At 45.5% G+C, this 16,205-nt stretch overlaps 1 protein-coding gene across 9 annotated transcripts in view; it reads left to right on the forward strand.

Annotated features, from left to right (window-relative positions):
* Nucleotides 1-16,205, forward strand: part of PPHLN1 (periphilin 1) — a 100,607-nt gene that overhangs the window by 40,221 nt on the left and 44,181 nt on the right. For 5 of the 9 annotated variants that reach the window (XM_062195082.1, XM_062195085.1, XM_062195088.1 and 2 more), the window contains 2 exons: nt 8,366-8,440; nt 14,951-15,162. In XM_062195082.1, the coding sequence (XP_062051066.1) occupies nt 8,366-8,440; nt 14,951-15,162 (287 nt within the window). The remainder of the gene's footprint in view (nt 1-8,365; nt 8,441-14,950; nt 15,163-16,205) is intronic. The other 4 variants (XM_062195087.1, XM_062195089.1, XM_062195090.1 and 1 more) reach the window with 1 other exon arrangement.

A 16,205-nucleotide genomic window follows, 5' to 3' on the forward strand; every position in this document is an offset into this window, starting at 1 on the left:
CTTATCTCCAGAGATTCTGGCTAAGTGGACTCTTAGGATCTATTTTAGAAATCTTGTTTAGCAAGTCTTGAGTGGATGACTGTGCTGTAGAGGATCTGGAGACGAGTTTGAGAAGTACTGGCCTGCGCTTTCTGTTGTGAGAAGTTTGTAGCTTAGGTTTTGGTTTTGTTCTGAACTCTAGGTCTCTGCATCTTCACCTGGGAGTTTCAGATTTTTTGTGTGTAACTAAATACGCCAGTCTTGGAAAGAAATGCTAAATTTTTTTTTAAGATTTATTTATTTTTTATTTGAAAGGCAAAGTTACAGAGAGGCAGAGGCAAAGAGAGTGAGCGAGAAAGAGAGGTCTTCCACTGGTTCCCTCTCTAAATGGCCGCAACGGCTGGAGCTGAGCCAATCTGAAGCCAGGAGCCAAGAGCTTCCTCTGGGTCTCCCACGTGGATGCAAGGGCCCAAGAACTTGAGCCATCTTCTACTGCTTTCCCAGGCCATAGCAGAGAGCTGGATCGAAATTGGAGCAGCCAGGGCTCAAACTGGTGCCCACCACTGCAGGTGGCGCTTTACCTGCTATGCCACAGTGCCAGCCCCAGTTTTTAAAAGGCACACAGACTGTTTCTTCACAGGCTGGTGGGTTCACGATTCACGTGACTGGTGTCTCTGTAGGATGCAAGATTTGCATGCACATGTATCCATCTGCAGTGATTCCTTGCGGTGTTGCTCGATTAGACCTTGGAAACTGCAGACTGACCGAGCAGAGCAGTGGTCTCCTGCCTCCTTGGACGGTTGTGTAGAGCAGAGTTTCATGTTTGTGGAACACCTGCCCTAGATTCTCATGGTGTTTCCATCAACTTCTTTTGTGTTTGAGTTCTTATGGTGTTTGATATTTTGTTACAGCCATGTGAGCCTATGTTATGTTGATAAGGCAGACACTGTTTAGAGTTAGAGACCAAGTATGAACCATGCAGATTTTATCCATTTTCTGGCACAACACCATCTTGTTGGGAGATCTCTTAGACCCTGTCTGAAGCCTAGTGTATTTTTAACCTGAAAGATTTGGGTTGTGGAAAAAGCTCTGGACCTAGTCACCAAATTCCTAATCTTAGTTTTACCTGCAAAGCAATTGTTGGTTTTTTGAGTTGGATAGGATAACTGATAGTGGAAAACTTCCTAGTTTAAGTCATGATGCCCCTGGTTTTTTATTTCCACAATTTAAAAAATATATTAGAGGCCTGTACTTACTGATTTTTTTTTTCTTTTAAAGAATTATGTATTTATTTGCAGACAGAGTGACAGAGCTCTTCAGTTGCTGATCCACTCCCATGTGGGATTCTTATGTGGGTGGCAAGGGCCTAAGTACTTGAGCCGACGTGTGCTGCTTTCTTGTGCATCAGCAGGGAGCTGGATCTGATTGTTAATGTTCATGCACTCTGCTACGGATGCCGCACAGGACCAGCATCCCACACAGCAGCTTACACTGCTGCAGCACAGTGCTGGCCCCTCACTTTTCTTAAGTGTGTCTTACTGGTTACAAAGCTACTTCTCAGTTATTTTTGAAATAGAAATTGCTGTTTGAAGGTCCACTTGGCTAGGAACGAAATAACCAGTATTCTGTGTAGGATGTTTGTGCATTTTTGTTTCTTTTTTTTGACAGGTAGAGTCATAGACAATGTGAGAGAGAGACAGAGAGAAAGGTCTTCCTTCCGTTGGTTCACTCCCCAAATGGCCGCTGCGGCCAGCACTGTGCTGATCTGAAACCAGGAGCCAGGTGCCTCTTCCTGGTCTCCCATGTGAGTGCAGGGGCCCAAGCACTTGGGCCATCCTCCACTGCCCTCCTAGGCCACAGCAGAGAGCTGGACTGGAAGAGCAGCAACTGGGACTAGAACCCGGCGCCCATATGGGATGCCGGCGCCACAGGCGGAGGATTAACCAAGTGAGCCATGGCGCCGGGTCCTGTTTGTGCATTTGAATTTGAGAAGGAAGGAAAAATGAGGTCTTGACCAAGAAATAAAACGTGTCGTCCCCCCCCCCCCCCAGTATCCCTTCCTCTTTATGGAATTTTAAACAAGAAACATTATGTGTGTATCCACTGACACTGAGGGCCCAGCCCAGTCACACCTTACCTGAATGGACTGATATAAGGAACAGAAATTACCTTGGCCATGCATATTAATGGGAGAATCTAAGCTTCAGAAATATGCTGTTTAAAATTTTTTGTTTGTTTGTTTTAAAGATTTTATTTATTTATTTGAGAGGTAGAGTTACAGATCGTGAGAGGGAGAAACAGAGAGAAAGGTCGTCTTTCTGTTGGTTCACTCCCCACTTGGCCACAATGGCTGGAGCTGTGCTGATCCGAAGCCAGGAGCCAGGTGCTTCCTCCCAGTCTCCCATGTGAGTGCAGGGGCCCAAGGACTTGAGCCATCTTCTGCTGCCCTTCCAGGCCACAGCAGAGAGCTGGATTGGAAGAGCAGCAACCGGGACTAGAACCGGCACCCATATGGGATGCCGACACTGCACTGTGGTGGCACCGTGCGGCCCCCAGAAATCTGCTTTTGAAACCATCTAGGACAATGCACCTGGGTGAAGGAACACATTTTATAGACAGTGCATTGTGAATAGTTCTTCCCCATCCTCCCTTCTCCAGGTAACTCTGCCTCATGTGTGTTCCCAGCAGTGGTGCCGAAAAGTTTGTAATCTAGCAAAAGAAACTTCAGGCTGTGTACAAAGGTACTTTAATAAGACTTTGGAAGATGAAAATAAAAAATAAGTTTATGGGAGGGGGTGCAAAAATATTTGGAAATCCATGCATATGGGGTGTTTGCAAAAAGTTTATTAAATGAGTATGAAAAATTAAGTGATTTTTTTTCATTTGAACTTTGTGTTTTGATTAACTCTTTGAAAATGCCTGATTTGCCTGGACTTCAAAATTTTTTCTGCCCCATTTAATTCATTTAATTTCATTTTCCAGAAACTTTTTGAGGTGTCCTTGTGATTTTTGGTAATAAAAGGCCTCAGTACAATGTATGTTCCTTTAAGGCTTCATAATCATTCTGTTTGTATTATGATTTACATTTCTTCAGAGATCCTTTTTGGTTTGCCTTCTGCTTCATTGTATTGAATGTGTCATGTGTGTTAGTACTTTTTCCCACATTGCTAGAAACTGCTAGGGTTTGAAGGCTTTAGAGGTCCTTTTTCGTGCATGAGCGTGGAGCTTTGTCCTGTTCGCAGTGCAGAGTTCCTGCCTGGTCTTTCTGAACTGCTCTTACAGGGAGCAGCGAGGACACTGCTGCCACTTCATTGTCCCTGGGTTGGTTTCTGGCTCTGGCTCCTGCTCCAGCTTCCTGTGCAGACAGAGGCTAGGAGATCGCAGTGAAGGCTCAGGGATTGGATCCTTGCCATTCATGAGGGATTTCTGGGTTGAGCTCCCAGGTGGATGCTGGCTTCAGCCCCGCCCCAGCATTTGGGGAATGGTGTGTGTATCGCTCCGTCTTCCTGAAGTAAAGAACACTGAGTGTGCGCTGCCAAGTCTCCAGTGTCCTCTTGCCCTGTTTTGTTTCACAACATCAAGACGACACTGTACAAAGTAAATTAGATTATGTTATGGAATTTTTAAGAAAGAATTTTGAAGATTAGGAATTTTTCTTAATGCTTATTTATTTTTCATCCGTTTCATAGGCAGGGAGATTGAGCTTCCATCCACTGGTTTTCCTCGAATTTCATCCCCTCCTACATGGATGGCAGAAGGGCCAAGCATCTGTGCCATCATCCAGTGCTTGCTAGAATGCAGTAGCAGGAACCTGGGGATTTGGACTGGAAGTGGGGTAGCCAGGACTCAGACTGTGGGGTGCAGGTGACCCTTGTAGCAGCATAAGTTGCTGTACTATGGTGCATGCCACTATTAGTTGAATTTTTTATCTCATTGTAAGTGTTAGTGGTTACTCAATTTTAAAAATATAGTTTGAGTGAAAGTGATATTTTCTATCAAATTTTCACTTTTAATTTTTTGGGGGAAACTAGTGATAATTTATAGGCATTTCGTATTTTACATTCTAAGTACTTTATAGCAATTGTATATGTGGCCTTGTTTTTGTCTTGTAGAGTTCAAGGAAAGACTCCTGTATTTTAAAATATCTAGCTTAAAATTTATTATCCTTAAGTTACCAAGTATTGTCACACATCATGTAAAGATGGAAACTTATTCTGAGAAACGCATGAGGTAGTCTCAGGCAAGCATGGTGGTGCGTGCTGAAACTAACACGGCCGTGAGTCCAGTGGGTGGTAGGAGACCACCGTCTCATGCAGCCTGTCCGAAAGTGTTCCTGACTGAAACGTTAGGTGACATGGGACTGTACATAGACGCACTGTTGAAGATGGGATTTTCTGTCAGATAATTTAAAGTAATCTTTAATAGTGATCAGGAGAACAGAAAACTGCAAAGAACTGTATCCCGAGGGTTAGGATCGTTAACAGTCCAAGGTCACCTTTGTGCATTTAATCCTAGGAAGTCTATTTCTGTCCACTATGCTCTGTGTGACCCGTTGATGCTGAAACACTCCTTGCTGGACCAGGTCTTCATTCTCTGAGCTGTGTCTCTTGAAATTGGCAGATAGGGAAAGGAAAAAGCATCCCCCCAAACAGGCTCTGCTCTGTGGACTTTCCCCTCCTGCGTATTGGTTCCAAACTTCTTTATTGTGTTTTGTGGAATATCTTAAAGAGGGCTGAGTTAAGTCTTAGGTCTCTGATGACTTTGTACAGGTTGCTCAGAACTTTTGTTCAGTTTCTCTGGGTGTTTTTCAGCTGGGTTACTTAGTTCCCCACTTCTGGAATTGAACTATTTCTTGAATAAATTAGTAATGCTTGGCTGAAGTAGTGACTATTGAGGTGAACCCTGAAGTAATCAACTCTATGATTGCATATCTTTACTTGGCCTGTGTCTTTACTGTGGCTCAGATATTTGGGTTCTCTTTGGCCTGGCCCAGTCCTGGCTGTTGGAATGAACCAGAAGGTCTACAGACTTTGAGAGCAAAATCGCCATCACTTAAGATCGAATTACATGTGAAGGAGACTTGTTAATAGAGTTCTTTATTAATTCCTGTGTTTGAGTGTTGTTAGTGTTCATGGAAAAATGGGTTATTTTACACTTAGGATATCATTTGGGGCAGTTAATGATAGGTCTCTCTAGTAGTGATGTACATTAGGCACCAGTTACTAATGGTTGCTTTTCCTCTTTGCCCTGTGTGATAAAGCTGCCTGTCTCTGCAGTGTGTGATAAGACTGCCTGTCCTGGGCAGAACATAGCCCTTCCGGTTTCTGGTTTGGTTTCAGGGTGGGAAGAGAGTTAGTGAATGGGAGCTATCTGAAAATGTAAGGTTAAGCAACTTAAAAATACTGATATGCCAGGAAAAATTTTAGCTATATAAAGTAGTCATAATAATAGAGGTGATTACTTCTTCCAGTTAAGTAGGAACTAGAAATGATTGACATAAATGCTCATTTTTCATTAGAACAAATAAAAATGAAGTAAACATTTTCTATTATATAAGTAGTACAATCACATTATAGAAATAACTTAGAGTTGAAATGATTCTTCTAATGAACTTAATAATGGAACCACTATTGATTTCTGGTAAATGAATGTTTTTAAAACTCACTGCTCTCCTCATTTTACTTTGCTAAAGAATGAGAATCTAATATAGGAAAATGTTTTGTTTGGGTCTAAGGTTAAGATACAGCATTGCTCAGTTTGTCCTGTTGAGATTATCTTAATTAAAAAATAGGCTGAGCCTCTGAATCTTCATTTTAGCCTAAACTTATCATCAGATATGTTCCCATTGTGAAGGATAAGAATTGAAGAAAGCTAGGATTCAGTTGTTACCTAAGCCTCCCTGTGTGTGTGTATGCGCCGAGGGCCTCCTGGTATTCCTAGTGGTTGTGCCTACGTCTGCAAGTGAAGGAAGGAGATAGATGTTGCCCATCTGATTGCGTGTTGGTTGAGGAGTTTGGTCATCTCTGAATTTTCCTCCTGCAGAGATGGGTATTCTTGTGAGTGGCCCCTGAAACCTAGTGCAGGCTGCATTCAACAGTTAGGTGTTGTGCTTGAAAGATGAGACGTTAAAAGTGTCCTGCAGGGCTCTGTGAAATTAAATTAGGGTAGAAGAAGACACAGGTGTGTAGAAGTCCGGGGAGAGAGAGAGACAGACTTGCTGAGGACGAGAAGAAAGGGATCAGAGGAGTATGATGTTAGCACGCATCCCTGTGTACTGCTCTGTGTGGACCCTGGGAGGTTATCTCTGTCAGGGGCAAGTGTGGTCTTCCCTCTTAGCTCCTAACCTCTAGCAACATCTCGCCATCCTGAAACTGTGTACTTCACGATGCTTAAGTTCCTTCATCTGCTTCACTCCTGGTGGCGGCATTTCTCAGTTACAACTCCTGTATCTTCACTGTTCAGTGAGATGATACAATGTTGGTCTGTTGTTTATCTTAACCCTTAATTGCTTTGTCAGCATTCATTAAGTTATTAATGTAAATGATTAAATGTTGGAATATCCTCTGAAAAATTGCTTTAAAAACTAACTGCCTTAGAGGTTCTTTAGAGAATTTTTAGATGGATTTTATTTGAAAGCTGAGAGAGAGAGAGATGCATTTAAGGCTGGATGGGTGGATCAGTGGAAGTCATCTCCAGGTTGCTCTCCAGATGCCTGCAGTAGGTCTGGCCAAAGCTGGGAGCCAGGAACTCCGAACAAGTCTCCCACGTGGATGGAGCAAGGAACCAACTACCTGAGCCGTGAGCTGCTGCCTCTGGGAGTGTGCATTAGCAAAAAGCTAGAATTAGGATCAGAGCTGGTGTTTGGACACAGGCACTCAGATATGAGGCGGCAAGCATCTCAAGCGCATCTTGACTACGTTTAGAGCTCCTTTTTCCATAGGTTTTAAGCAGTTGGTACAGTTTTAAATGATTCACTTATCTGAAAGACAGAAAAAGAGAGCTCGCATTTGCAGGTGCTTTGTCCAGATGCCCAGCTGATACCTGGGCAGGGTCACTGCCAGGAGCTGGGAACTCCGTCCAGTTCTCCAAGGTGGATTATCCTAACCCAACTGTTTGAATCCTCACCATTGCCTTCCAGGATCTAAACTAGCAAGGAGCTGGAGTTAGAAGCTGTTGCTGGTTATGGAATCCAGGTACTTCGACATGGGACTACTGAGCTAATCGCCTGTCCTTGGATTTGGTTATTTGTTATAAAATGGGACCTTCCTATAACTATTGAGTGTTTGCTTGTTTGCTTTGCTTGCTTTGTTTGTTGTGTTTGTTTGTTTGTTTTGTTTTTTAGATTGTAGTTTTCTTCTGCAGCAATTTCCACAACACCTAGTGTTTGAATCAACTTGGGTTTATCATGACGTGTGTTTTAGGAAAGAAATCTGTTGCCTTCCTCACTAGATTATCTCAGTTATATAAAGTATTTTAAAATCTGAGTCCTATATAGGAGAAAGGTTAAAAATGAGAAAGCGTGATGAAAAGACCAAGAACTGAACCTGCAGATGGCAAAATTGCTGTGTCCGAGTTGGTGAGGCAAGGCAGACTTAGAGGAGGCTTTTTGACCGAGGTCAAAGACCACAGGTGCTCAGATGAATTACTAGTTGAATCTGCCTCTGCCTGCAGGCTTGCTCTGAGGTGTGCCAGTGGTAATCACCGTGTTTAGTTCTGTAAAAAAGAGATGGCTGCTGAGGTTATTCCCTCAAAACTCCTTTTTGGATTTTCTTTTTAAGGATATTCTTTTTATGTATTTGAAAGGCCGAGTCAGAAAGAGAGAGAGAGAGAGAGATTGATCCTCCATCTGTTGTTTTACTCTCAAAATGGCTGCATTGGCTGGGGCTGGGCCAGACTGAAGCCAGGAGCCAGGCGCTTCTTCTGAGTCTCCCCATGTGGACGCAGGGCCCCAAGGACTTGGCCATCCTAGCTGCTCTCCCAGGCGCATCAGAAGGGTGTTAGACCCGAAGTGCAGCAGCCGGTGCTCAAACTGGCCCCCACAGGGGATGCTGACAGTGTGGGTAGCGACTTAGCTCGCCACGCCACAGTGCCAGCCTGTCCTTTTTGGAAGTGATTCAAGTCGACAAACCGAGGGTTTAAGCCCCGGAGCAGCCAGTGAGGCTGCTGCACGAGCCTGGGTTTGATGGCAGCCGTGATCCTCAGGAGGTGAGACTGTGCACCACATCAGGTTTCAACATGGCAGATTGGTGTGTGGTTATCAGTGACTCTGAAGAGTACCTCATGGAAAATCGAGTGACCCTGGTGAACAGTAACAGACTGGATTGTCTGATGAAGAAGGCGTTTCACTCCCACACTCATGTCCCCACTCGATGTGATCTGTGTGCAGGGAGAGGCAAACAACGGAGCCCTTACTCCCTCTTCCTCCAGAGGCCCTGCGACGGAAAGCTCCCTCCTTCACAAGGTACAGTCGATGCTTCCTGCTCGTGGGACGTCGGTGTCACAGCACGGGCCGCGTCCTGCTGATGCTGGCCCCTGCAGTCACCGTTGCTATCTCCAGTCCACACCGATCACTTTGATATTAGTGCTCTGTGTGACATATGTGGGGAAAGATGTTTCAGGATCCGGTAGAAATGAAAATAAAAGCCAGCCTAACGTTTCTATCATTGAATTTTGCTTTCCAGTCTTCAGTGACACTTGTAAAGCAGCCAAGTCTGTCAGATATTGTCAAGAGACAGGGCGGAAGAAACTGCATCGTTTCCTGGTATCCTGCGAGAGATGCAAACTGTAGGCAACGTGGTTATTCCTTATTTGTGCTTGTGAACTCATCAAGCCCCGTGGTTTATTTCAGGATCTGCGCCTGTGTTTGTAATGGTCCTGGAGCATTGCAGGGTGGGGGTGTGTTGGAGCCGTGTAGGCACAACCCCTGAATTACTTGGCTCTTTGTAGCAAAATGTCCTTTGACCCCTTGTTTTCCTAGGGTCTTTCTGCCTACCCTTCAGTCTGTATTTCCCTCATCTGCGTAAGGATTGGGCTGGAGCTCTTGACCTTGACTTAACTGCAGTCTGTCTTCTGTGAAGCAGATTCGAGGAGGCTGGGTGCTGCTGCAAGTCCCAGAGTTCTTTTCAGGAACAGAGCAGGACTGGCAGAGACCTGGCAGAGTGCACAACGCCTGTCCCACAGGTGCCTTCGGGGGCTGCTCCGCAGAGGACTTGCCCTGTGCCGCGCCCTTGCCTTCCTCTGTGAGCTGTTGCTCCTTAACCTTGTACTGCAGACTCTTTACATTGGAAGCCTCAGAAAAAAATAATTTTGTGCCGGCGCCACAGGCGGAGGATTAGCCTGTTGAGCTACGGCGGCGGTGGTCGAAAATACTTTTAAGAACAGTACTTTCTTCCATCCATATTTACAAAGCAAAGTATTTATTTATTTCAAAGTGTGAGTTAGAGAGAGAGAGATCATCCATCCGCTGGTTCACTCTTCCAATGGTCGTGAAGGCCAATCTAAAGCCAGGAGCTGTGAACTTGTTTCATGTCTCCCATGTGGGTGTAGGTGCCTAAGTACTTGGACTATCATCCGCTCCTTTCCCAGGCCATCAGCAGGGATCTGGATCGGGAGTGGAGCAGCCAGGACACAAATATCATCAGCATCACAGGCAGTGGCTTAACCACTGCACCGCAATGCTGGCCTCTCTCTTTCCCTCCCTCCCTCCCTGTTTTCCTTCCTCCCTCCGTCTGTCCCACCCTCCCTCCCTCCTTTCTTTCATCTCCTCACTCATCATTCCTTCTCCCTTCCTTCCTTCCTTCCCCTCTCTTTGTTTTTTTTTTTTTTTTTTTTTTTTTAGATTTGTTTATTTGTATGAAAAGGAAGGTGACAGAAAGATTGTCTGCTGATTGTAATTCGTTCCCCATAGCAGTTGGGGCTGGACCAGGCTGAAATCAGGAGTCCGTAACTCTATCCAGGTCTCCCTTTTTGGGGCAGGCTCTCAAGTACTTGAAGCATCCTGTGCTGCTTCCCAGGTGTGTTAGTAGGGAACTAGATCAGAAGTAGTGCCAGCACTCGAATACGGGATTGTGGGCTTACATGGCGGCCTCACCTGCTGTGCCACAAAGGCCTGCCCTTCTTGAGTTCTTCAGTTCTGTCTTTAGCTCTCCTCACGTCCTCATTAGGGGTTTCTTGCCCCTAGTATGAGCTCTGCATTTATAGTCTGGCTTGTTGACAGTTTGCTTATGTTCAGTCTTACATGTTAGTGGGGTTCTGGTTTTTGTTTTTGTTTTTTAAGGACTTACTTGTTACTTATTTGAAAGAATTAGGGAGAGAGAGATCTTCCCTTCGCTTGTTTACTCCCCGCTGGAGAACTTTTGACAGCTAGAATGCAGAATTCAGAATGCGGAACCCTGGGCCATACCTTTAGCGATGTGATGGAGTTGGTGAGTGTCGCTGCCCCTGGAGTGACAGGTCTGCAGCTTGCCAGGTAATGCTGACGCATTGCTGTGATGAATATTTCTCTTGAAGGGCCAATTCCAAACTTTCCACTGTGCCTCAAGCCTCTGTTCTCATTCATCCTCTCTTGGGTGTTGAGCGATGTAATTCCTTTACTGAGAGAAAGGCCTTTTGCTGAGAGCACTCTTAGTTTTCCTTTGAGGCCATTTTCTTCTACTTAGTCCCTTGGTCTCATTGTGTCCTGTTGGATGTTGGACTATGTTTGGGTCCGGGTAATCTGTTGTCCTCTCTCTTCCTCAACCTCCAGATAAGCCTCTTCTCATTTACAGTTGGTTTAGTTCCCTTCTGTTCCCTCTCTTGGGAAGAAAAACAGTAGCTTAACTCTTTCAGCACATGTGTCTTCAGCCTCCACACGGGTTTTTGTTTTCAGAGTTTGCTGGATTCCTGCTCACAGGTCATGTGTGAGCTCTTAGGCCTCCTTCTGCCTCCACAGAGTTTCACATCACTTTGCTGTTCATTTTAAACACTTCCTGCCTTCAGCATCCACCCCTACAGCCCCTCTGCCAAGCCCCAAATTAATAAGCTGCTTGAGAGCCAGGGTAGTCGTGTATTGCCATTCCTAACGTGGGCATTGAGTATACTTTAGTATATTGTCTGTCTCTGTCTCTCACTCACAGACAGCCTAATATCATCACTCATGAAAGAGGATTTTTAGGATAATTGATGCCTGTTTTGGTATTTTTTCTTAAATTAGTAGGCAGTAGAGAGGTGATATGAAAGGGAGGAAATACTGCTCTGAGCTCTTTCAAATCTGACAAATTCATCCCCACTGCATCCTGCTGCAGTACTCTGTTCCATTTGTACTGAATGGGCTTTTACTGCCATCTGCTGTCAGACTTAAGCAACTGTACTTCAGCCTGTGGTCTTCAAGGATCTTGTATGTCTGGTTTTAGGCAGTCTGTCTGGGTGTCATCTGTTTGTTTCCATCCCCAGAATCAAGCTACCAATAAAGTCAATCAATTTCAGTGCATAAGACCTTTATTCTCTCTTTTTTAAAAATATCTTTCTTCCCCTTTTTCTTTTCACTGTTTTTGTTTTGTTTTGTTTTGTTTTTTTATTAAGATTTATTTGAAAGAGTTACAGAGAGGTAGAGCCAGAGAGAGAGAGAGAAAGAGAGGTCTTCTATCCACTGGTTCACTCCCCCAAATTACTGCAATGGCCAGTTGAGCTGATGTGAAGCCAGGAGCTTCTTCCAGGTCTCCAGCTTGGGTGCAGGGGCCCAAGGGCTTGGGTCATCTTCCCCTGCTTTCCCAGGCCATAACAGAGAGCTGGGTCAGAAGTGGAGCAGCTTGGACTCGAACCGGAACCCATATGTATTGCCGGTGCTGCAGGCTGCGGCTTTAACCTGCTGCACCACAGTGCCAGCCCTGTTCTTTCTTGAAACACTCTACTGAGCCTCCCTGGTAACATACAGTCTTGGTTTTCTCTGGTTGCTCTCTTATTCTGTGCTACCCATTTCGCTCTTTATGTTGTAGTTTTCACCCATGTGTTCTCTGATCCTCTCTTCATCCATACTCCTGCCTATTTACAGAGAAATTCACGTGGATATATTTGAAATGCAGAGGGGAGGGGGGAGGGAGGGAGAGGCAGAGAGGGAGAGAGTGGCCTTCCATGTGCTGGTTCACTCCCCAGATGGTCACAATGGCCAGAGCTGGGCGATTGGGAGTCTGGAGCTTTTTCCACGCCTCCCATGCGGGTACAGGAACCCAACCACTTGGATCATTTTCTGCTGCTTTCTCAGGCACATGAGCAGGAAGCTGAGTTGGATGTTGGAGAGCTGGGACTCAAACCTGTGCCCAACTGGGATGCCAGAACTGCAGGCAGCAGCTTTATCTGCTGCACCACAGCGCGGCCCCTGCACTGGCTCTTGCCTGCTCTAAGCAGACTCCTGGTGAATCTCCCTCTAGCCGGTCTGGACTGCATTCACGTATCTCAGGGCATCTGGCTGACATCAGCCTGTCAGTCTGAGAGCTGTGTGGTGTCAGAGGCTTGTGCATTGGCTGACTATCGGGCTTGCAGCACTGGTGCAGTTCCTGGGCTGTATGTTTAACCCATACCAGTCTGGCAAAACAGTGATGCTGGGACCCCTGTAGTTCAGCGAGTACACTGGAATACGGTGAGACTATTTAATGCTTCATTTCTGTATTAGTGTTGTGTCCTTTACTGATTCTTTTTTTCCTTTTCTCCCAGGGAATTGTAATTGTGCCTATAGGAGCAATGTATTTGAGGTGTTCATCAGTTGGTGTTCAAATGAACTTTAGAACAAAAACCTGCTTTTATACTGGAAACTATGTTAAATTTTTTTTTTCTTTTTCTTTTTTTTTCCCCCTTTTTGACAGGCAGAGTGGAGAGAGAGAGAGAGAGAGAGAGAGAGAGAAAGGTCTTCCTTTTTGCCGTTGATTCACCCTCCAATGGCCACTGCGGCCGGTGCATCTTGCTGATCCGAAGCCAGGAGCCAGGTGCTTCTCCTGGTCTCCCATGCGGGTGCAGGGCCCAAGGACTTGGGCCATCCTCCACTGCCTTCCTGGGCCATAGCAGAGAGCTGGCCTAGAAGAGGGGCAACCGGGATAGAATCCGGCGCCCCAACCGGGACTAGAACCCAGTGTGCCGGCGCCGCAAGGCAGAGGATTAGCCTGTTAAGCCACGGCGCCGGCCATATGTTAAATTATTTTTAAAAATTTTCATTTTATTTGAAAGGTAGACATGGAGAGAGATCTTCCATCCACTGGTTTACTCCTTAAATGCTCACAATACTCCTGGCTGGGCCAAGCTGAAGCTAGGAGCCAGGAACTCCATTCAGGTCTTCACATGGGTGCCTGGGACCCAAATATTTGGGCCTTCGTCTGCTGCCTCCCAGGATGTGCGTGCGCTAGCAGGTCACTGTGTGCACGCAGAGTAACTGGACCTTAACTTGGACATTCTGAAGGGATGTGCCCATCGCAAGCAGCGGCTTAACTACCTCGTGCTGAAATTAGTTCTTGCACATTTGAAGTTGCATGCCGTTATTTTGTCTCTTAGTGTTCTAATTTCTGAAAGTCAGTGTTTTTTATTGTAATATGGAAGTATATGAAATCATGAGTCACAACTTTTTTCTTACATTATTCATACGAGAGAGGCAGAGAAACAAGGACACGAGAGAGAAAGAGTGCTTCTGTCTGCTGCTTCACTCTCAGAACACACGCAGTGGGAACTCCATCCAGGTCTGCTGTGTGTGGCAGCAGTCCAAGCACTTGGAGCACTACTCTGTTGCCTCCGAGGCTGCATTAGCAGGACGCTGTAGTCAGGAGCGGAGTCAGGTTCTGAACTTGCGCACTCCAGTGTGGGACTTAGGCATTCTAACTGCCAGGGCGGATGCCCATCCTGACATGCTCTTTCAGTAAAGGTTTCATGTGCTAATTCTGATTTGCTTTGATGCTCTACTAAATATTTTGTGACACAGAGTTCTAGTGTGGATTACTTGCTGCTTTGAGTTGTTGCTTTGCTCAATTAAAGTAGCAATGATTTATAATAAAAAGTTGACACTTAAAGATGGACACAAATATATCCTAAGGATAAAAATCTCATAGAGCAGCGATTTGGTGAATATATACCTTGGTGTTAGCATTTGGGCTGGATAGTTAGAGTTGTGGATGGATATGTGCACAGGGCCTGGGTATTGCAGGATTTTAATAGCATCTTTGGCGTTTTCTCTCTCCACATTACGATGGGAGAACTGGAGACATTGTCCAGTTGTCCTTGGGGAGAGAGAATTTTTCACTGATAGGAAACCAGTAATGTATGCTGCCCTTGGGACGGTTACAGGCGATGAAAAAGCTCCTGTGGGAAATTTTTCTTTGACACTCCTAGGTGTTTGAGAATGCTGGAGCTGTGGGGGAGGTTGCTAATTGCCCTGAGAAAGTAGAGACTGTTTTTCACTTTTAGAATATGTGTTTACTTAGAATAAAATTTTTTTTTTCTTGTAACCACCTGATTTTATTTTGTTTTGTGATCAAGCAGTGCCTTTTTTTTTTTTTTTTTTTTGACATGCAGAGTTAGAGAGAAAGGTCTTCCTTCCGTTGGTTCACCCCCCAAATGGCCACTACGGCCGGCGCGCTGTGCCGATCCGAAGCCAGGAGCCAGGTGCTTCTCCTGGTCTCCCATGCAGGTGCAGGGCCCAAGCACTTGGGCCATCCTCCACTGCCCTCCCGGGCCATAGCAGAGAGCTGGACTGGAAGAGGAGCAACTGGGACAGAATCCGGCGCCCCAACCGGGACTAGAACCCGGTGTGCCGGCGCCGCAGGCGGAGGATTAGTCAAGTGAGCCACGGCGCCGGCCTTCTAATTAATGTTTCCGAGATGTGTTTTCATATTGTCAAGTGACTTCAGCAGTTACATGGTGATACAACCCAGAGGTGGCTTACGTACAACCTGGGTATGTGCCATCTGTGTCTGTGGGGAACATGGTATGCTAAACTTATGTTGTTTTTTCTTCAAAGGAACATGAGAGATGGCTTTAGAAGAAAAGGTTTCTACTCTTCCCATTACGTGAGAGACCGGTCTCCTCATAAAAGGGACGCTCCTTTTCTCAGAGAATCACCTGTAGGCCGCAAGGACTCTCCTCACAGCAGATCCGGCTCCAGTGTCAGTAGCAGAAGCTACTCTCCGGAAAGAAGCAAAACATACTCTTTCCATCAGTCTCAGCAGAGAAGTACGTGTTCTTAAGACTTCCCTTTTCTTTCCTGGTCTCCACTGATGCGAGTGGACTAGCGTGATTGCCTTACAGGTATTGTAAGAAGTAGCCTTTTCAAATGTTTGTTTTCAAACAGTCTCCTTGGTATGTAAGAGAGAACTTTGTGATTGCATCGTAATGTCATCCCTTTGATATTTTTTGGTAGTTCCCCTGCCAGTCTAACTTCTTTATTCTGTTTTGCTGGACAGCCTTTGTATGTATCAGTCTGTTTTGTATGAAAAATGCCAGTGGTTTCCTCCAAGTATGCTGTATAGCCTTGTAGAACATAGAGCTCACTTGGTTTTGGTTTCTAATTTGGAGTGCGCAGATAAATCTGTGTTCCAGATGCTTGTGACCCATCGTCCTGACAAGATGCTTGTAGATATAGATGCGGGAAGTGCCGATTTTCTAGATAAGCCATTCTTAAGTCTTCTTATTTTTGGCATTGATTTGAGAGGCAGAGTGACAGAGAGAGAGAGGGAAAGATACAGAGAGAAGATATCTTCCATTTACTTTTTCAGTCCCCAGATGGCCACAACATCCAAGCCAAGCGAGGCCAGGCTGAACCAGGAGTCAGGAAGTTCATCTGGATCTCCCACACGGGTGACAGAGACTCAGGTGCTTGGGCCATCATATGCCGCCTCCCAGTAACATTAGCAGGAAACTGAATCAGTAGCAAGGTGGCTTGGACTCAAACCCATGGTCCTGTATGGGTTAGGGGTGTTTCAAGCATGCACTTAACTTGCTGAGCCACACTGCCCACCCTGGCATTCTTTTTTTTTTTTTTTTTTTAATTTTTTTCCCCTTTATGACTTGCTTTTTTCACTGAAATTAAAAGAAAGAGATATCATTCATATCCTGGCTCACTCTCCAGATAACTGCCATAGCTGGGGCTGGGCCAGGCCAAAGCCAGCAGCCTGGAACTCCATGTAGGTCTCCCAAGTGAGTGGCATGGGCCCAAGCACATGGGCCAGCTCCTGCTGTTATCCCAGGCACATAATCAGGAGCTGGACTCGAAGTGG

The sequence above is a fragment of the Lepus europaeus genome, chromosome 6, assembly GCF_033115175.1.
Source record: "Lepus europaeus isolate LE1 chromosome 6, mLepTim1.pri, whole genome shotgun sequence".
In the NCBI taxonomy this organism is placed as follows: Eukaryota; Metazoa; Chordata; class Mammalia; order Lagomorpha; family Leporidae; genus Lepus; species Lepus europaeus.